Raw genomic sequence first — 23,313 nt, 5'->3', positions numbered from 1 at the left:
TACTCTTCTCTCTTGCCGATACAAGTTTTAATTTGAACTTCTTGTTACTAATCATCTGCTTTTCTCCTTTTTAAAATTTGAACAGAGCAAGCATAAATATATATTGACTATATCATTGTTGCATTCGCGGTAAAGGTCGTTACAGGACTGGCTGGACCAGACTGATGGTGGAAAAACCTAGCCCGTTTGGTTACTGTAACGGGTGGCTGATTTTTAAAAATAGCCAGATTTACAACTGGTCGTTCAAAATTAGCCCAGTTTCAAAAGTAATCGAAATTTAGCCACTTTTTATGTAAAGATAAATCTGAGCGAAAACATTGTTCAACACCCGGAAAATACTCCAGTATATTATGCTGGAGTTCCAGCATAAGTATACTTGAACTCCAGCATATTATACTGGAGTTCCATGATAGTATGCTGGAACTCCAGCATAATATGATGGAGTTCCAGCATAAATACACTAGAACTCCAGCATAATATACTGGAGTTCCAGCAAGTATAATGGTCCAGTATAATATACTGGAGTTTGGAGCACCAGTGCTCCAGTCTCCAGTATATTATACTGGAGCCAGCAAAGTATACCGGTCCAGCATAATATGCTGGAGTTCATACACAAGTGCACTGAACTCTAGTATATTATGCTGGACCGGTCTCTATTGCAGCAAAACGGTGGCTATTTTTCATTGACTTGGTAAACACTGGCTATTTTTGATTGACCAGTCCGAAAACTGGCTATACCGTGAAATTTAAACGTAACGGGTTAGTTAGTGTGGGCTGGGGTAAGCAGGTTGGTAGTGGGCTGGGTATTTTCGAGTTCTATTGGGCTCGTCGAGGTTCGGGCTTATCCGGTTCGAACCGAGCCGGGGGAATTGGTATTTGTTCTTTTTAATTTTGTTTTAATATTTATTTCAATGTAATTGATACGTGAGTATTTAGAAACCTCTATGTTATAAATAAGTGATTTTAATACATAAATTTAAAGTCTTAAATTTAAAATCTAAAATTTAAAATTAAGTTCTAATAAGATCAATATGTGAGGACAAAACATCAAAAGCTTTCATTGACTGGTACTTCAAATTAAATTTGTAAATTCTATTTCGAACTTTTTATTTTTAAACTTGCAAATTAAAAATTTTACAACAACTATTAAAAATAAGAAAGAGTGCATTCACATGTATTGTGTCATTTTTGTTAAGTTCTACTATATCAACATGGGTGTCTGGGACTCCCGGACTGCTTAAATCGGAAGCATTTAGTATTATATCTCCAATTTTCTCGTCCTCCGGCACATTTACTTCTTCACGTCCTTGATTTCATCGCTATGATCTAATCCAATCTCTGAAACACACTAGAACTTCCAAAATGTTGTTATTCAATGAGTGACAGGTATCTCTTAACTGTTTTCTTGCTTGGCTAAATGCGCTCTTTGAAGCAACTAAAATCGGCACGTTTAACGTGTTTCGAGCCATTGCCGAAAGAACATAAAATTGTATCAAGTTGCTTCTTTGTGCGGGGTGCCATTACCTTTTGCAAGTAGAACTATAGTCCATCACTGCTCCTGCTACTAGGTTGATGTTCGCTTAGTGTGGACCAAATAGTATAACTTTCAGGACCGTCATCATCCTCTATAGCAGCGCAATCAGATGTAGAAGCCGAACTTGAAGGTATATTTTCTTTAACATCTACAGTAGAAGAAGCGTCAACTATGTTAACATAAAAATTATATAAAACTTATAATTTTGCATTTAGGTCAGAAATACAAGTGTGAACATCAAAGGTTTTATTTGGTCCTATATCTTTATAGATATACAAAGCATTAATAAATTGGCGACAAGTAGCCATCTTGATAGAAGAGTTTAAAATAAGTAAATATGTTTATGATGATAGCCCCATCATCCTCACCTCTTCAGCGTCAAGGTCAGAGCCCGTCTCATAGCCGTCATCGGCAACGCCTTTACCCCTCCCGTCGGTCGACGAAAAAGGAACATCGGCCGGTCGCGAGGCCGATGGCTCATCTGGCCGCAAAGAATTGGAGATCCTCACAAGCGGCCCCTCAGCTTCCACTCTGGTTTCGGGAAGAGGCATACCCTCTACGGCCTCAGTCAAGGGCGGAACCTCGGACGGTAACTCGGCGTCATCTTTAAGCTCTATAGTAGCTGCTTCATGGATGGAAAAATCGCCCCTTACCGAATCGACAGACCAGGCAACCCCATCACTGACGTCCACCGATCTTTTACGGGGAACTAAATTTCCATCGCTCGGCGACGAGTCATCCTCCTCGTTCACTAGGTTATGCAAAGGGGAATACGGAAGCTCCGTTGTCGATATACCCGCAGGCGGAGAAGAAGCCGATACAGAAGCAACAGTAGGTGTGGCAGAGAACCGAGTAGGCCTGGCCACAGAACACAGGATAAGGAGCCCTCGACCTCCTCGAATTGAAAAAAAGGAAAATCAAGGGCTATCACTACCAATAACAAAGTATAATGAGCAAACAACCACGAGGTCAAAACATTAAAAACGAAAAATAGATGAACTCACTGGCCAAAGAAGAAGCATATCTGAACTTCTTGATAAAGCCCTGCCATTCGCAAATCCCCACAGTATGAGGCAGAATCCGGCCAACCCAATCGAAAATGTCCCCGACCAAAGGAGGAGGCACAACTGTGACGACCCGACCCGTCGTCTCATGTATTACAGCCCCGTTTCCCCCATTTATTGCTCTTTCATGTTTTATTATCAGCAACGGGTGAGTTAGAGTTGAATTGAATTGGTGTGGATAGGAAATGAGACACTTAGTCTCTTTAAGGAAGGTTTGATTTGGAAAAGTCAACCGAACGTTGACTTATTAGTTAGAAGGCTCGGATGTGAATTTCGGTGATTCTGTTAGCTTCGGGAGGTGATTTGTGACTTAGGAGTGCGATCGGAAGTGATTTTGGAGGTCCGAAGTAGAATTAGGCTTGAATTGGCAAAGTTGGCATTTTGGCGAATTCCGGTGGATAGGTGAGATTTTGATCCGAGGGTCGGAATGGAATTCCGAGAGCTGCAGTAGCTCTGTTAGGTGATTTTGGATATGTGTGCAAAATTTCAGGGCATTCGGAGGTGTTTTGGTTGGGTTTTGATCGAATGCATAATTCGGAAGTTTTTAAGAAACTTAGGCTTGAATTCGATGTGATTTGATGGCTTTAGCGTTGTTTGATGTGGTTTGATGATGGGAACAAGTTTGAATGAGGTTTTAGGATGTATTGGTGTTTTTGGTTGAGGTCCCGGGGGCCTCGGGGTAAATTCGGGTGGTTAAACGGAGAATTCGGAGTTTGTTGCAAGTTTGAAGTGCTGGTTCTGTCATTTCCGCATCTGCGGAAAAGGGACCGCATAAGCGGTTCCGTAGATGCGGCGTATTGGTCGCAGAAGCGGTCCTTGAGGGACCAGGGCTTTCCACAGAAGCGGACGAAGTTCCGCAAAAGCGATCACCGCAGAAGTGGTTTTGGGACCCCAGAAGCGGTCCTGGGCGACTTGAAGGAAAACCGCAAATGCGGTGAGTAGGCCGCAGAAGCGGAAACCGCAGAAGCGGTGAAATTGTCGCAGAAGCGAAAACAACTGTTACAGAAGGGTTTTTTTTATATTGTTTTCATCTGCGAACAAGAGTTGGTTTCCACCATTTTAAAGCGGTTTTGAGAGCTTTGAGCGAGAATTTTCGAGGGCTTTGACTGAGAATCAATTGGAGGTAAGTTCCTTGGTCTAAATATTCGAGTTTATGGTAGAAATTACATGTAAATTGTAGAAAATTCATCAAAAACGGGTCAAGCTAGGGCTTGAAAAGTTGTGATGTAAAAACGGATTTTGAAGGGGCATTTGAACTCCGATTTTGGTAAAATTGGTATGTGTAGACTCGTGGCGAGACGAGGAATCCAGTGATGTAAATTTCGTAATTTTTCGAGAAGTGGGCCCGGGGCTCGGTTTTGCCAACTTAGTGAATTTTGGTATTTTTCGAGTCTTTTCGATTGGGTTATGTTTCTTTAGCCTATTGTAATGTATTCGTTGTGGTTTTGATCAGATTTGGCGTGCGAAGAGGTTGATTCGAAAGGCAAAGGCATAGCGAGCTAGACTTGTGGCCGGCTTGAGGTGAGTAATACTTGTAAATGATATCCTGAGGGTTTGAAACCCCGGATTTGCACATCATAGTGCTGTATTGTGGTGACTTGCACGCCAGGTATGAGCGTGGGGTAGAGCACCGTTGGGGATGGTGACTTGGTCCGTCCTGGTTGTTGATTTTACTGCGTAATTGACTAAAACCTGCTTGATGCTATCGTGATTTGGGCTGATTGCCATGTTTTGGGCTTCGTGCCGATTATTTGAATCCTTTAGGGATTATTATTGCTGTTTTCATGACACTTAGCATGTTAAATGACTTCAGTCCTGAGTTAAACACAGTTTTGAAATGTGCAGTCATATTGCTAAAGTTTAAAGACTTAAATTGCATTTTCTGATGTTTTGAGTTAAAAGCTATTACTTGACATTGCTCAAGTGGCTCATTTGCATTGATCTGGACAGAATATGGATCGGGCTGCACGCCGCAGCGATACTATGATGATATTGCGCTTGGGCTGTAGGAGCCCCTCCGGAGTCTGAACCCCCACAGTGAGCGCGGGTACCCAAATGGATCGGGCTGCGCGCCGCAGCGGTCATATACATTGCATTGCATTCATGCATTGGTTCCTGTTTGCAATGCGTGTCATGACATTCAGCACTCTCATTTCATTGGCATTCATGCTACTTCTTGCACTGTTTACCAGATACCCTGGTGTTATTTGTTGATGGAGTGCTGTGCCCGAGGGGCTGACTTATGTGCGGACTTGCACTATCTGATTACGCATTCATTTGCTTGACTGTTGGAAAAGGATATTTTCAAAAGAGGTTTTTAAACAGAGCCAGATATTTTCTAAAGGATTTTTCACGGTTTTACTGTTTTCTCAAAGGGTTGTACTGTCCTATATAGCATGATGGAGTGCTCTTACGTGGTTTTTGCCTCTCAGTTATTATTTACTCTTATTACTCACTGAGTTGGAAGTACTCACTTTACTCCCTGCACCTCGCGTGCAGTTGCAGGTATCGTTCACCCGGTAGCGGGTTATTAGCGGATTGAAGGTATTGTTATTATAGCTGAGCAAGGTGACCGCCAGCGTTCGCGACACCGGATGTTGTCTTTTGTTTTCCAGAAATTTTACTTGTATATATATTTATTGGCCTGTAGTTGTGTTAAGGTTTCCTTAGATGCTCGTGACTTGTGACACCCCGGTCGGGTAGTAATTAACAGTTTCTAATGCCATTAAGTTGTATCTTCTATTCATTTATGTTTAATAATTGTTAGTGAAAGGATTTGGGTTAGTTGGCTGGCCTTGTCTTCACGAGAGGCGCCATCACGATCGGGTATGAGAATTGGGTCATGACAACAACCTTGGCTGAATGAAGAAGAGATAACATATAAGAGATTACGACTAGAAACAGATAAATCAAGTGCGCTTCACCAAAGAGAAAATGGATACTTATGAGCGTGAATCCAAGTCTCAGGAAAGCCGTCCCAATTGGCTACCACGTCTTTAGTTCTGACATATAAGTAGTTGAGCCAAAATTGATGATTTGCCTTATCGTCCATCTTCACCACCATGCATTTACCTCCTCGGCGGCGAATGTACAACATCGTCCCCCTATAGTAGCTGAGGGCGAAGTGGTGCATAAGATGGCGGAGTGTGACCCCGACTCTGGCCAACTCCGAAAATTTTGTGAGCATCCTAATAAGGTTGTAGATGTAAGACGAGAGTTGAGTCGGGCAAACACCATAGTAGCGGCATAATTCCTCCGCCAATGGGAGAAGGGGGAGAGTATAGCCGACCTGGAAAGGATACGTATAGAATGTGCAATATCCGAGGCGGTGAACTTGCACTACATCATGCCCTGCTGGGACCAGATTGACGTGGGCAGAAATTTTAAATTTTGCCCTAAGCTCGGCCAGTTCGGCCTCTTTCATCAGAGACTCTGAGATGTCGGGCTCACCTTCAGGCGCCTTCGAAAAATAGGACCTAACCTTTTTCAATACGAGGGATTATTTATTCCACCGTAGGAAAATTCTCATCCTCAATAGCAACAAAGACACTGTCAGCATAAGGGGGCATCAACACCTCCCAAGGGACGAGTCAGATGTCATACCAGAAGTAGAGGATACGTTAGACATTGTGAACACCTAATTTTTGCCCTATGCCTAAAATACTGTAAAATAGTTTTAATTGCTTTTATGAAATTTTTGAAATTTTCTCATACTTAGTAGCATTCCAAATCATGAAAATAACAAAAAACATGTTATATTTTTACTCTTTGCATTTTAGATCTAATTGCATTTTTTTAAAACACCAAAATTACAAAAAATAATACTACGTTAATCATTTTCTTGCATGTTTAAATTAATTAGTTTAAATTGATTCATAATTTTAGTGGCTTAGTAATGAAAAATAGGAGCAATTAGGAGTTCAATTAAGGTGGCTAAATTTGAAAAAAAAAAAAAAGGAAATAGAAGAGAAAAAAGGGGTTGCAATTTTCAGGCCCAATTCCCACACACCCACGCCCCAAAAACTGTCACATCTTTATTTCATGCCATCTTGGTTTAATTTGCATTTTTAGAAATTAATTATTTTTTAATTGTTATATTAAATACATGAAAGTCACAAAAAATAAACATTAGCTTTAATCAATTAGTTTATTTAATTAGTTAAAATGCTAATTAGATCGTTTTGGTAAAACAAATTGAAATTTTTACCTCCTATAGCAAAGGTTAACACCTTATTTATTTTAAATAAATACCATTTGAAAAAATTATATTCTATAGATACCTTTTAATGTTTATAGCAAAATATCTAATTTTGGTTACCTCCTCTAAGCCACTAAATACGCTATTCAGTTACACTATTTTCTTTCTCTTTCTACTTTGATACATGCCATTCTTCCCTATTTTTTGGGCTATTCTCCGACGCCAACGCTCTTGAACTAGACTCCGTCATTCTTCCATCAAATCCCTACTGCTGCTTTTTACAAACCAATTGCCAATATATTCCTCTTTCTTAACACTCCGCCATTCTCCCACCAAATCCCTACTGCTGCTTTTCACAAATCAATTGCCAATATATTCCTCTTTCTTAACCTGTTCCCCCTTTTATAGTAGTAGAAAAATAATTTTCACCAGAAGAAGGCAAAGAAACCTCGATATTATCATCATAGGGAGACCAGTAACAAGAGATAACAATTGTGGATTCGCCGGAAATTAGACTGTTGGCGGATTCGCCGGAAATTAGGGTTTGTTCTTGAACAAAGACGACGGAGTTTGGGGCTGAGTAACTTAATTTTTCTGTTAATATATTTCAATGTATTTTCAACGTATCACGCTGTATTTTCATGTATTCATTGTCTTTTTTTTTTCCATTGTAATTCAATGTATCTCGCTATATTCATGTATTTCATTGTATTCACTGTCTTTTTTTTCCATTGTATTTCAATGTATCCCGCTGTATTCTATGTATTTCATTGTATTCACTATCTCGCTATATGCCATGAATGTATTCATATATATTTTTTTAATTATAATTTATGTATTCAAATGTATTATATAATTTCTCTGAAGATTGCTATGTTTTGGGGTATTTTTCGGTTGAGAATCTTTTTTATACAAGGAAATACAATTTTTGTGTGTTATAATTGAGCTTGTTGAGTTATATTAGGAGTCTATTATGTTAATTGATTCACTTTCCGTTTAAAAACAGTGTAATCCCCTGTTTCATGCCGTGAATACAGTCGAATACATTAATCTGTCCACCTATAATCCCATGTTTCACGCCATGAATACAGTCGAATACACTTAAATACAACAACTAATTAGTTGGACTTCCCTGATTCACGCCTATTTTGCTACTGTATTCATGAATACAGTAGCTTAAATACATCTAATATATCTTATAACAACAGAATACGTATCTACAATCCGTAATATAGCAAATGATATCTATAGATAGCTAATTACCAGTAAAAGATAGTGCTTTATGAAAATTTCTCAAACAAATTTAATTAGTAGTAAAGTGGCTTATTTTTGAAAGATCAAATTTGCCTCTTGTTTCAAATTGGCCCAATTTCAGGGCCCAAATCACCCATGCCCATATCGTCCCAACCCACTACCCAAATACCCATTCCCTACCACTAAAACAACCCCTAAAGTCACAACAGAGAATCAGATCGAATTGACTCCTCTCTGAAGAGAAGCAAAAACGGCGTCCCCCCCCCCCCTGCACCTCTGTCATCGAGATCGACAACAGCCACTCTTCTCGACCACACACGAAAAATACACACACACAAAAGCATTTACCAACAAATGAAAAAGCAAGAAGAAAATTGAAAGTTCTGAAGATTTTGAAAGCTGAAAACGACAAAAGAGGTTTCAAAATTAGAAGAAAACTGGGAGAACAGGGAGTTTCGAAGACTGCTGTTTTCGCTGCTTTATCTCTCCAATTTCTGGGTGTTCGAGTTTTGATTTTGATTTCAGAAGCTGAAGCTGTGTTTTGTTGATTCTGTGCTTCCCTTTCGTCTTTATTTGGCTATTCAAGTTTGTCTCTACTGCTGCTTAGAGGTATTTATCTCAATCTCGAAATGTAATCGTTGTTTGGACATCCCTGTGCTATAAATTTGCTGAAATTTGTGTGTGTATATCTGGTGGAATGTTTTCTGTCACTGTACATTTTACGATAAGTAGGTTTGGTGTATTGAACACATAAGCCTAAATGTTCACGGAAACTGAGCATAAAATTTGGTTCTGCAGCTTACATGAGGAATTCCTCTACTGGTGTATTTTGCATCACACATTCTAAGTTCTAATAAATGTATGCACTGGTCTAAATTCCTCTACTGGTGTAGAATTATAATGTATTTATAGCTAGTTTAAGGGGAACCAAAGGTGTTCTTTGTTTAATTTCAGTAATGTATTGTAGGCTGGAGGGGTCTTTTTTCACTGCAAGAAATAGAGTCTTAGGATGGAAAGTGGTTTTAGCTAGGCAATTAGTGGATATTTTTATTATGAGATGAAAGCAATAAAATGGTTTGTAGTAGATGGAGTACGACATCATAATATGGAAATTTTATGATAGGGAAAATAAGCAAATGATTTTAAGTGAAATCTTGGATTCAATAGGCAATGTATTTATAGCTCGAACCTTGAGGAGATATGTTGTTGTAGGGTTGCTACAGCAGCAGCCTTCTAATTTTTGGACAAAAATTTGTGGCATTGGAAAGTGGCTGTCCTTTCTTCGCTATGTGAATGTGAAAAATCCTTTTCTTTGGCAGTACTCTGTATCCTTGGATTTATGGATACGTTTCAACGATCTTGTCTGTGTGTGCATGCTAATTAGCAATGCTTTTTTCCATTTAAGATAACTGAATATTTTTGACGTCATATGAACGCTATCTCTAGTTTAACTGAGTAAAAAATAAAATAAAATGTGCAAGTAAACAATGGTTATTGTCAATCCGGATTTTTTCGTTTTGGACGAGTTGATTGTGTAGTTCTAAATTTGAATAATGTGTATTCGTATTTTTCAATTAATTTTTAGATTGTCTTATATGTACTTCTACAAAGAAACTCCATAATACTTGAATCTTTCACACGCGTTCTTGAACTCTAGGAAAATAATCAATTCTCGGATATTCGTAGTTGCTTTAGGCACGTTTTAATCAAATTATCGTGATTATGTACGCGTTCGCGTGACATGACTACGATTTCAAAAAATGTATACTCGTAGAAATGCTTTTAGGCGCGGCTTAAATTATTGTTGTGATTGTGTACACGTTCACGTGATATAATTACGATTTCCAAAATTAAATCGAGGTATGCGTTCGCGCAACTTCGGCCAAACAATCTTAAATTAATAAAGCGTGACTAATTGTGTACAATTTGGCATCTTTCAAGTCATTTGTTGAGAAAGCTAAGATAGATACTCATGGTCTTGATATTGAAACGAGGTGGAAATCCACATATACAATGTTAGATACAACTCTAAAATTTGAAAAAGCCTTTACAAAAATGTATGTGGATGACCATAAGTATCAAAAGAATTGTCGAGAAATAAGTGTTTTAAGAGGAAATCCATGAAGAATATGAAAGCTTTTATCAAGTTTCTTAACATTTTATATCAGACAACTTTAAAATTTTCAGGCAGTTTATATGCTACTTCCCAACTCTTTCTTCCATGAATTTTCAATCTTCGAAATGCTATTATAAAGTATACCAAAAGCGATGAAAGTAAGCTTGAGAAATATTGGGGTAAGTTTGAGGATGTGAATATGTTATTTCCTCTCTTCTCTGTATGTCTCTCTTCTCTTTCCTCTCTTTCGTAGTATTATTTTTGTTTTAATTTGTTTCATCCTCGTTTGTTTTAAATTTAATATATTGAATCATTCTTCTATAACTGTCGGCTATTAGTGAATTGGTCCAATTTCATGGTGTAGGAATGAAATGAAAGGTTGAATATGATGCGTAATTTTGGGATAGAAATTTGTAGTTAGTGAGAAGTCAACCAAATTAGACATTTGGGCGTCACAATTTGTTATTGGAAAATTCGAATAGAATATTCTCAGAAATAATAATTTAAATTTCTTAATTCAAGTGACAAAGGTTGGTTGAGGGAGTTGTGACTTAGGTCACAAATTCAAGCCCCCAAGGGTTAGTTCAAGTGGCAATGGTTGAGGGCAAGTTCAAGCCCTGCACCATGAGAACTAAGCCTGATATTTAAGTGGAGAAGAGTAGAGGGGTGGTCCATTATCCCCGAGTTTCGAAGGCTGCGGTTGGCCCCGGATGGATTTCTCGGTCATTTAAAAAAAGTATCTTACTCTGTAATTTTTAGTTGAAATAAGAAATATCGTAGAGTTCAAATAGAGCGTTTCTGCATTTGTTGATTTGGGATCTTGTTGGCATGACTGACTATTCGGAGAGAACTGATTTTGCTCTTACTCCTAGTTACTGCATGAGTCTGAACTGGAATTATTGTCTTCTCCATGCCACTTTAATTTGATAAGAACCAAGGTAAAATTCATCTCTTTGTTTGCTCTTTTTATGCTCACAGATGAGTCGATTAGGGGAAGCAGCCGCCATGAAGCGAAAAAGACCAGACTTGGATTCACCTACTCAGGGACTTCCAGATGCTGAACGTGTAGTGCTCAGTCTGGTCAAAAATAAAAAGAATCTGGGCATCTGGGTGGCAGAGGTGAAAAAGGAGGCAAACCTCCCACCAACTCTTGTGGATAAATCCCTGACCGCACTCGTGAAAAAGAAGTTGATAAAACAAGTTGTGAATATCCAAAATAAGGGAAAGAAGCATTACATGGCTGTTGAGTTTGAACCTTCGGAGGAACTGACTGGTGGTTCATGGTACTCTGAGGGAAATCTTGATAAGGAATTCATCACCGTTCTCAGGGACACGTGCCTCAAGGTCATAGAATTGCTGAAAGTTGCTACGGTGGAGGGAATCCACAACTTCTTGAAGAAAAGGAAAGTTGTTGAGTGCACAAGTCAGCAAATTGCGGAAATATTGAACTCTATGGTTCTAGACAATGGTATTATAGAGGTGAAGAGCACTGGATTGGGAGAATATCATTCTATTCCTGTTGGATCAGTTTGTTATCGAACTGCAAGCGGAGTTGCTTTAGGGACTGGTCCGAAAACAATAGGGCCAATGGCTTCAATTCCATGCGGTGCTTGCCCTAGGATTAGTCAATGTTCACCCAATGGAGTTATATCCCCAGAAACCTGTGTCTATTACACTAAATGGTTGAACACTGAATTTTGATGGACTTGTGATAAGTAAATCCGGTGTACATTGCATTACCACATATCGGTTGCTATGTGATTCCCTGTTAATCTTTTTGTTTAGATGGAAGTAACTTTCTGATTACTCATAGTTTTCAGTTTTTATTAGAACGTTTGAACTCAGCAGAAATATTTGCTGCTTTTTTATGCCTTGAAATCTCTTCAGGTTGATCGGAAAGATTGTCTGGTCATGTTACCTTTTGCTAATAAAAAGCTTTCATCTAATGTTTGTTGGCCTCTCAAAGTGCGATGACAATTCTCACAAACTATCATGGCAGCTAACTGTCACGTGAACAAGTCATTCTACCATCTGTATTTATTTCGCTAGAGATGAAAAGCTTCGCTACATGAGATCGGCACATTGGCTTCTTCACTTCTTCCAATACTTGAAAAAAAACAGACATTCCAAAACAAAATGATGTACTTTCAAAAGCAAAACAACACTATTTTCAGGGCATGAAGCCAAGTCATAGTACTTTACTAGATGTAGCACGGGCCCAACAATCTTGATTATGATATCATCCTTTAAATTGCTCTAGGTGTAAATAATGTTTGTCATAAGTAGTATTTTAGTTAGATATGAGGACATTTACAATAAAACATATTGCTTTACCGAGCTTCTTTTGGACATGCTGATCACTCCAATACCTGCAAAATGAAAAAGAAAAATACTTATATCACCAGACAAAGAAAAACCAAAAGTTAATAATCATCAGAGATGAAACACTACATAGAGTTAAGATCAAGGCCAAAAAGTACAGTACACAGAATCTGGTAAAGCTGGAGCTATAGGTTAAATCTATTTATCTAGTAGAATTGAAGTTAATGATTTGAGAAGAATAATATGCTTTCTTGACACCATTTGATGCCAGGAAAAAAAGAATGGTAAATGAACAACTCCGACATGAAATAAATTAAATTTAGAATCACAAGTAAAAGGTTGCATGCTCATTTCTACTTGCACAATCCAATGATTGAGGACGTCTCATTCAGAATTAAGTCAATAAATATAAGCGGAAATGGAAGGCATTGATCGGTTTTATAAAACTATTATTAATATGGTTCCTCTATTAATTTTCAGTCTTTTAACATGTAGCTTAACCCTTTTTTTTTCTTCCTAGTTCTCTGCTGTAAAATTTTCTTACTTCACACTATGTAAGTGGTCTAGAGATATAGAAGGTGGCTTGATTAATTAGAGATGCCTATGTGAAGATTATGGAGTATAAATAGAGCAACTTGAGGTCACATAAATAAGGGATAATAATTCAGTAAATGGAAGTTGGTTGCACAAATCTATTGCATAATATATTCAACTGTAATACCAAAGGATTATATCTTAAAATTGAGTAGAAGAGTTAAGTAGATTTAAATATGTAAGAAAGATCAACTGATCTCATTTATATTTCTGCTACAGTTTGTTTTCTTTTCACTTGGAGACAAGATAATTAGAAGGAAAACGACACTGTATAGCTGCTGTAAAAATAATAGCCGAAAATTATATAAAACTTATATTTTTTGATATATATATACATTCTGTATGTTATATGCAAAATTATATAAATTTTATCCAATTTTTCGACTACCAGATGTAAACAGTTTCTGGCGCGGGCTAAAAGTGATAATACCCTAATTAGAAGGTTGGAGAAGGTGATTCAATGACAAATTCAAGTTGATTTTTCAGATATGTAGGTTAAATTCAATAAATTACAGTTGAAAAATAAGATAAAGAAAAATAAATAAATATTCTTCAGGCTGAGGCGCAGATATCTCGCTCTCTTTAAGGAGATTCAAGCCCACTACGGTAACATCTTCACCGGTCCAGCAGTAATAATATTGACTTGTCACCTCCGGGATACAACAGCCCCACAACGTCGTATGACTCGAACAAACTCTGGACAAGTTGTTAAGTCCAAAGCTCCACCAAAGTGAACACCTTCCTTCAACAGAAATAATATTCTCTTTTGTAGATAATAAGTTGGAGACTTCGATTTTCTCCTTCTCTTAACTCTCTTTTTCACTACACCAATTTCATTTTTTTCATGCACACTACAATATTTTCCATCTACTACACAAGGAAGAAATACCACTATTTATTGTAACGACCCGGCCGGTCGTTTTAAGAATTAACGCCCCGATCCCCTATTAACTGCATTCCTCGTGTTTGTTTTTGCTATTGTAAGTTGCCGGGAGGATTTAATTGGAGTTTCGGAGAGTTTTGGGACACTTAGTCCCTAAATGAGAGTTAAGTTTTAGAATTTGGACCGTAGTCGAAACAGTGTGAAGGAGGACTCGAAATAGAATTCCATTGGTTCCGTTAGCTCCATTGGGTGATTTCGGGTTTAGGACCGTGTTCGGATTGTGTTTTGGAGGTCCGTAGCTTAATTAGGCTTGAAATGCCGAAAGTTGAACTTTTGAAGTTTCCGGTTCGATAGTGAGATTTTGATATCGGGGTCGGAATGGAATTTCGGAAGTTGGAGTAGCTCTGTAGTGTTGAATGTGATGCGTGTGCAAAATTTCAGGTCATTCGGACGAGGTTTGATAGGCTTTTTGATCGAAAGCGTAATTCGGAAGTTTTTGGAATTCTCAGGCTTGAATTCGATGTTAATTCGATGTTTCGATGTTGTTTTAGGTGTTTTAAGGATTGGTATAAGTTCGGATAGTGGTATATGATTTGTTCGTGCTTTTGGTTGAGGTCCCGGGGGCCTCGGGTTGGTTTCGGATGGCCAACAGGAAGTTTGGAGTTGGAAATTTGCAACTGAAGCTGCTGAGTCTGCTGTCATAACCGCATCTGTGACTTCGGGATCGCAGGTGCGATTGTGCAGAAGCGAAAAAGAAGCCGCAGATGCGGCCACGAGGAAGCAGGGCTAGTACCGCAGAAGCGGCTATCGCAGGTGCGGGCATGTTGTCGCAGATGCGGAAAATGGGCTTCTAAGTGAAAACCGCAGATGCGGTACCGCAGGTGCGAAAAGCCTGGGTCAGAAAATATAAAAGACTCCCTTCGCGATTTTGGTCTTTTTTCTCAATTATTTCAATTCAGGGTGGAGCTTTTGAGAGCAATTTCAAGGGAGATTTTCAGAGGGATTCATTGAGGTAAGATCCTTGGTTCCTAAGCTCGTTATTATGGTGATTTTTATTATTTTAAGCATGAAAATTTAAGAAAAATCAGTGGTAAATTGAGGGTTAGGGCTTGGCTAATTAAAGAGTTTGAGTGGTGATTTGATGGACCATTGAGGTCCGATTTTGGTACTTTTGGTATGTCTAGACTCGTGAGAGTATGAGGATTCTAAAAATATAAATTTTACCCGATTTCGAGACGTGGGCCCGGAGGGCGTTTTGGTTATTTTACCTAATTTCGCGTATTAGCTTAGAATTTATTTGTAGAATCAGTTACTTGAAGTGTTATTTACATTATGCAATTGAATTGAATAGATTTGGGCCATTTGGAGCCGAGTACTCGTGGCAAGAACGTGGTTTCGGGTTGATTTTGAGCCGGTTCGAGGTAAGTGGCTTGTCTAACCTTGTGTGGGGGAAACTCCCCTTAGGATTTGGTTTGTTGATAATTGAAATGCCTTGTACGTGAGGTGACGAGTGCGTACTTGTGCTAATTATTGAAAATCCGTTTTCTTTAAGTAACTATAAATGTGATTTCCTTTTTCCTGTTCATACCGTGTGTAATTTAAGCCTGCTATTAGCTTAGGGAAGCATGTCTAATTGCCTTATTTGCTTAAACTGTCTTATTTGGATTTTTTGTGGCATGCTAGGTTAGATATACCTATTTTTACCTTGGTGTGAAATTAGGACTGAATTGAGTATTCTTTGTGTTGCTGCTGTGTGTTTACTTTGGGACTACAAGACGGTATCCCGGGAGATCCCCCTGCTATTTTACTTTGGGACTACGGATTCGTATTCCGGGAGATCCCCTGCACCTGTATTGATTGGGACTGTAGTGCGGGATACCGAGAGATCCCCAGCACGTATATTGAGGATACTAAGAGATCCTTAGGATACCGAGAGATCCCCAGCATATATATTGAGGATACTAAGAGATCCTCGGGATACTGAGAGATCCCCAGTACACATATTGAGGATACTAAGAGATCCTCGGGATACTGAGAGATCCCCTGGTTTTTATCTCTGCGTTGAGCTGTATTTATTTCCGTGATTTCTATGTCTTCTGTTAAAGTTGTTGTTGTTTCTTTTATCCTGTGTTACTTTTACTATCGCACTTAAGTATACTGTCTTATTCTACACTGTTATATCTTGTATTTTCCTTTAATCTCAGTAGGGCCCTGACCTTCCTCGTCACTACCCGACCGAGGTTAGGCTTGGCACTTACTGAGTACCGCTGTGGTGTACTCATGCCCTTCCTGCGCATGTTTTTCATGTGCAGATCCAGGTTCTTCCACTCAGTCTTATCACGCTTGAGGCGAAGCGTTTTGTAGAGACTCCGAGGTATATCTGCCGCGTCCGCAGACCGGAGAGTCCCTTTCTATTTTCAGTACTAGTATAGCCCTTTCTGTATTTTTCCTTGTTGGTAGACATTCTGGAGTTAGAGCTTATTATGTAATCTTTTAGCTTGTGATTCATGGGATTCCGGGTTTTGGGAAATGTTCAGTTTTTGAGATCTTGTGTTGGTACATGCCGAGCGCCATCTTAAACACTTCTAAAATTGTTTATCTTTAATTTTTATTTGTTTTCCGCATTTTGTTCCTTTTTCCGCAAATTGTTAGGCTTACCTAGCCGTAGAGACTCGGTGCCGTCACAACAGTTCACGGAGGGCGAACTTGGGTCGTGACATCTATAGGTGTAAAATCTCTTCCATAAACTAAATATCAAAGTAGTGTGATAATAAAATTGTAGAACATGGTTGGTGGTTACAAAATTTATTCTTTAGTGGGTAATTAGTGGTAGATTATGGCATTAGTGGTTCAAGAGTTATACCAAAATATAATAACTATTTTCTTGCCAATTATAACCACTATCTCACAAGAAATAACCATTTTAATATTATAATTTTAATATTAAAATGCACTAACACCAACAAGATATAACTCATTTTTCTTGTGCTTGTTTAGCGGAGCATTTCCCCCTTAGACAGATCATGGAAATAACTATTCTGAGAGTTTATTTTCCTCGCTTCTGTCTTTTTTTTTTCTTTTTCTTTTCAATTTTTTATATTGGCGTGAAAATATGGGAGTAGTCTTTTTAGATTTTCCTTTGAAGTATATGTAATGCGGTACATGGCAGCTCGGTGTACTAAGTTTTCACTATGCGCGAGATCTAGGAAAGGGCCGGACACACGAGTAGTTTATATTTTTGGTCTCTAAAGTTTGCCTAATTGCCTTAAAGTCGATTGGTCAGGAGGATCTCAATAATGTCATCAATATTGTTTGGGTTTGAACCAGTGAGGTCTTGTGAAAGGACACATATTATAGCAGTGCTTTCTTTGTGAAAAAGCTCATAACACGGTTTGCATTCACATAAAATTTATAAATGACTAAAATTTGGCTTCATTTGATTGGATACAACACTTTTTCAATATGCCAAGCAATAAACTACAAACGATCATTGCAGGATAGTATTTGACTTCTGATTAAAAGAGATCAAACATATTCTTTCATCTACAACTAGACATTTACTAAAATACTTTCATGAAATTACAATATCGTCCACTATACATACGCGGATCCATGCGAAAGTCTCTTGAAAACTTATCTTCGTACCATCAAAAGTTGTGGTGGGATGAATAAGATTCCTCTGATCTTAACTAGAAATTTCAGACTCGAGCTCTGGGAATGAAAAAATTTATGATAGGAAATTCTTCCCCTTTATGGGCTTTATCGATGTGAATCTAAATAGTCGAGACTAGAGCCAGTGAATTCTCAAAATAAAATGGTTATTGAACAAAGTTAACTTATCTACAACTTAGGATTCTAAAATAAAAAGTCCATCCCACATTCCCAAAACCCTATTTTCCAAGCATTGACATGTTAAGCCAATGTGATTTGTTTCCCAAGAAAGCCACCCTTTCTTGGCTTCTTGGAGATGGAGTTTTTCTAATTCCTTTGCAAATGATAGGATAAGTGCAGAGGGAGACAAGAAGCGGCGAAAGGTGAATGATATGAATGACAGATGACCTAACGTACATGACTACACTTTTTTTGGTTCATCCCAATGCTATTGTCTTTAGGGAAATGAACATACGCAAAAACTTTATAAGTATTAACCTTGCTCGCATCTATCGGCTCGGGTTGAGAACCATGAGTTCTCAGGTTTAAATCATAACAGAAGCAAAAACGCCAGGTAATTTATTCATATTTGTTCAAGTTTTGGTGAACTTACCAGATGCCTGTGCCGATTGAAGATAACAAGTGCCTCATGAAAATAGTCAAAATGCGCATAAGTTGATCCACACAATTAGGAAAAGTAAAAGAAAAAAAAAAGAAGTATTATCCTTGCGCTACATCTCCAACATGTTATGTACAGTCTTACCTAATCATTTATGCATGGTGTTTTGCTAAAGTTGGATTACTTTGTTGGACTATCTTCTTGTTATTTTATCCTTAGTTTAGTCGTGTGATATAATTGATTGGATATGTCGACCAGCATGAGTTTAACACATATTATTTCGATTGAAAATCTTGACCAAAAAAAAAATGTCACACATAAAAATCAGAATAAATGATCAGTAGTAAAATACTTTTCATGATTCTAGTTCAATTCGACTACATAATCATTATATTGATATTGTCTAATTAGGCTTAATCGAGAATATAATGTAGTTGATTTGATCAATCGGACAAGTTGAATGATTATTATGTAATTAATTCACAAAGCTTTTTGCATCTAGAAAGAAAAAAATAACATGACAAACGAAAAGATTGTTCCTAGGTTGTATAGGTGTATGTATACAATCGAAAAGATTGTACCGTGGAACTATTTAGCGTATGTTTTAAATTATATACTAGTACATATTTATAGTTTAATACGACCAGCTATATATTTAATGATATGGTTTGAGTTTCATGACATTTGTGATACAAGTACTGTTGTCAACTTAAGTCTTTCTTTTGACCACCGAATTGTGGTGAAATAGATATAATTTTTTCACCTTTAACTAGAGGTGTCAGGTCCTGGCCCCGAGATGAAAAAATTTAGTAAAAAGCGCATTCCCTCTTAATAAATCTTACATAACACGAATTTGAATTAGTCGAGTGACAAGCTAAAAAAGATCTTTCTTGGTCGCAGAACAAGAGGAAATCAAACATTGTATGGTAATCTCCTGGAATGGAATCAATGGCTCATCCCGACACCTTTTATTTTCTTTCTTTTTCTCTTATTCATCATTTCTTTTCCTAATAAATATACTTATATTAGAAATTATGTAACGTAATAGTTATAGTTATTACAAGTCAAAACAGTTCGAGCGTTCAAGTCTTCAGAACAGTCCTTAGTAAAAGCTGATAAAGCAAAGGAAGGGGGAGATAAGTAATATAAGGGATGCCATGGTTGTCGTCCATCTGAGGGTGTGAGGTTCATTCCATACTTAGCCAAGACATCTGCTACAACATTAGCTTCTCGGTATACATGTTATATTGTGAAAGCGCAAAAAAAAAAAAAGTGAGACTAAAAGTGGCTATTAGTGCCTTCTCCAACCAAGCTTATAATTAGATAGAATCAAACAAATTCCTTTTAATTTGTAGTGCGCTGGTATATATGAGGTTGCCATACGTTGGGCCCCTATAGAACATTCTGTCTTTTCATATTTAGTACTAATATTATAAATTTATTATTTGTCTGGCACACTTGTATTTATATTAACCTATGCTAAGAAAATTTATGTCTTCTTGTATATATAAAATGTTAGCCTCTCTAATATTCTTATAATGAAATAGATTAGAACACATGGTGTTAAAGTTGGGGTTTTATGTATTTAAGTATATTAAATACTTAAAAGAGGGTGAATGGGAAATGGAGGGAAATTAAATTTTTAAGTGAAATTTTAATTTTTCCCCCTTGGCAAAGGGACATTGTCCCATATTGGAAGAGGAAGAGGTTTTTTATGGGTATATAAGCAATTGCTCTTCTTCTAGCTCTTAAAGAGTTGAGAAGAAGGCAAGCCTCGCGCCGCCGTCGTCGTCGTCGCTCGGCTCGGCTTCGGATATTCGGATTTGGTCAAATTATCGATTGAATATTAACAGAAATGTTATTAAATATTTATTTTAATAATAGAATATTAATATTAAAATAAATATTAATATTAAATCCAATCCGTTTTTCTGTTTTGGTAACAGAAAATTAACTACCCTCTTCAATTTTCTCTCTTTATTGTTATGGCACCGTTTTGCATAAACAACCATTCTGAAGCGTTGCACCTCTTCAGATATCAGCCCAACTTTGGCTATAAATACAAGACTATTCTGCTCAGAATTTCCATACGATTTTCTGAGTTTCTCCTCCTTCTTCTGCATACTTTTAACATCAAACAAAGCAACAATAAGTGCGATTTGCTACCGAACTTTGTGTTCGCTGAAACACTAGGGTTTGAAGTACCACTACACCAGTGTGTAATTCGTTCTATCCTCGGAGAAAATAATCCATAACCTTGGGTACTAGGAGGGGATTAAATTTCATAAGGAAACACTGTGAATTCAGTGGGCTCGAATTGATTTCTATCTCTTTACGTTTTCTGTTTATATATTATTCTGCTTTGTTTTTCCAGAATTAGTTTACAAATACAGTTTACTAACAAGCTTAGGAATTTAATTTTATTTTCTGTATTTGTACTCACTGAATCTGGAAAGTAAAACCTTTGTGGTTTTGTACTCTATTGGAGATTAAAATCTACGTGATTTTAACGTTTGTGTCATTCTTTTACAAAAATGACTAATGAAAATGTGAACCAAGTTGTTCCGATGGTGACTGCCAATGCCTCAACGAGCCGAACAACACCGGCAGCATTGGCACCGGCGGAGAAACCCGAAAAATTTTTCGGGATTGATTTCAAGCTCTGGCAGCAAAAGATGTTCTTCTACTTGACTACTCGAGGTCTCCAGAAATTCATCAAGGAAGATGTTCTTGTGCTGTCCGATGAAACTCCAGAAACTGAACTCTTTCTCGTGATTGAGGTGTGGAAGCATTCAGATTTTTTGTGCAAGAATTATATTCTAAGCGGGCTGGAGGATGCTTTGTATAACGTCTACAGTGGCGTGAAAACGTCAAAAGAACTGTGACTGCGCTTGAAAAGAAATACAAAACCGAAGATGCCGGGTTGAAGAAGTTCGTTGCTGCAAAGTTTTTGGACTACAAAATGGTAGTTAGCAAGTATGTTATTACCCAAGTCCAGGAATTGCAAGTGATTATTCACGATCTCCTTGCTGAAGGTATAACTCAAATTAATACTGATGTTGAAAGTAGTAATCTTAGTATTTTTACTAACTGAAATTTCATTGAAGGTCTTGTCATCAATGAAGCATTCCAAGTAGCAGTGATGATTAAGAAGTTGCCTCATTTGTGGAAGGACTTCAAAAACTACTTGAAACACAAACGTAAGGAGATGTGCCTTGAAGATCTCATTGTTCGGTTGAGAATCGAAGAGGACAACAAAGCTGCTGAAAAGAGAGGCCGTGGAAACTCAACAATAATGGGAGCAAATATTGTTGAAGAGAACAAAAAGAGGAAGAAGGCTTCTGGACCGAAATACAACCCAAGCAAGAAGCGGTTCAGTGGAAATTGCTACAATTGTGGAAAAGCGGGACACAAATCTACGGAGTGTCGTGCTCCGAAGAAAGACAAGAAGAAGGGTCAAGCAAACATGGTTGAAAATCATGATGATGTTGATGACTTATGTGCCATGCTTTCCGAATGCAACTTGGTGGGCAATCCTAAAGAGTGGTGGATTGACTCTGGAGCCACTCGCCATGTTTGTGATGTTAGATAAGCTTTTGCTACTTATGCTCCTGTTGGACCCGATGAGACACTTTCTATGGGAAATGCTGCAAAGGCCAAGATTGAAGGATGTGGGAAGATATTTCGCAAAATGACTTCCGGCAAAGTGGTGACTTTGAACAACGTCCTTCATGTTCCCGAGATTAGGAAAAATTTAGTCTCTGCTGGACTTCTTGTTAAGAATGGTTTTAAATGTGTTTTTGTTTCCGATAAGGTTGTAATAAGTAAGAACGGAATATTTGTAGGAAAAGGTTACCTTACTGAGGGCCTTTTCAAGCTGAATGTAATGGTTGTTGAAAATAATAATAAAATTTCTGTTTCGTCTTACTTACTTGAGTCAAATGAATTATGGCATATACGTTTGGGTCATGTTAATTATGAAACCTTGCGGAAAATAATTAATTTGGAAGTATTGCCTAAATTTGAATGCGACAAATCAAAATGTCAAATATGTGTGGAATCTAAGTATGTTAAACATCCTTATAAGTCAGTAGAAAGGAATTTAGATCCTTTAGACTTAATTCACACAGATATTTGCGATATGAAGTCAATACCATCTCGCGGTAGAAAGAAGTATTTCATAACTTTTATTGACGATAGTACTCGATATTGCTATATTTACTTACTTAATAGTAAAGATGAAGCAATAGACACATTCAAGCAATACAAAAATGAAGTTGAAATGCAACTTAACAAGAAAATCAAAATGATAAGAAGTGATAGGGGTGGTGAATATGAATCTCCTTTTGAACAAATATGTTTAGAATATGGAATTATTCATCAAACAACGGCCCCTTACACGCCCCAATCCAATGGGATTGCAGAAAGAAAGAATCGTTCATTAAAGGAGATGATGAACGCATTATTGATAAGTTATGATTTGCCACAGAACTTGTGGGGGGAAGTCGTTCTTACGGCTAGCCGAATACTAAATCGAGTACCCCATAGCAAAACTGTGACGACCCGACCCGTCGTCTCAAGAGAACCGCTCTGTTTCCCCCATTTCCTGCTTCGTTATGCTTCATTATCAGTGTCTTGTGTGAACGAGTTGAATTGGGTTGATTTTTGGAAGGAAATGAGACACTTAGTCTCTTTAAGGAAGGCTTGTTTTGGAAAAGTCAACCGGATGTTGACCTATGAGTTAGAGGGATGTGGATTCCGACAATTCGGTTAGCTTCGGGGGATGATTTTTGACTTAGGAGTGTGATCGGAAGTGATTTTGGAGGTCCGGTGTAGAATTTGGCTTGAATTGGCGAAGTTAGTATTTTGGCGAATTCCGGTTGATAGGTGAGATTTTGCCGAGGGTAGGAATGGAATTCCGAGAGTTGCTGTAGTTTCGTTAGGTGATTTGGGATGTGTGTGCAAAATTTCAGGTTATTCGGAGGTGATTTGGTTGGGTTTTTGATCAAATGCGTGTTTCAGAAGTTTTAGAAGAACTTAGGCTTGAATCCGATGTAAATTTGGTGTTTTGATGTTAG

General features: G+C 37.8%; 1 protein-coding gene across 1 annotated transcript; it reads left to right on the top strand.

Moving 5' to 3' along the window:
* Positions 1–8,245: 8,245 nt before the first annotated feature.
* On the top strand, positions 8,246–12,112 carry LOC109215845 (DNA-directed RNA polymerase III subunit RPC6-like). The gene is made up of 2 exons (XM_019379958.1): positions 8,246–8,659; positions 11,145–12,112. The coding sequence occupies exon 2, from the start codon at positions 11,145–11,147 to the stop codon at positions 11,865–11,867; it is 723 nt and encodes a 240-aa protein (XP_019235503.1). The 5' UTR covers positions 8,246–8,659; the 3' UTR covers positions 11,868–12,112.
* Positions 12,113–23,313: the final 11,201 nt, after the last annotated feature.

This window comes from Nicotiana attenuata, unplaced genomic scaffold, assembly GCF_001879085.1.
Source record: "Nicotiana attenuata strain UT unplaced genomic scaffold, NIATTr2, whole genome shotgun sequence".
Lineage (NCBI taxonomy): Eukaryota > Viridiplantae > Streptophyta > Magnoliopsida > Solanales > Solanaceae > Nicotiana > Nicotiana attenuata.
Note: the sequence above shows the minus strand (reverse complement) of the source record. Positions and strands in the feature narration are given on the sequence as shown.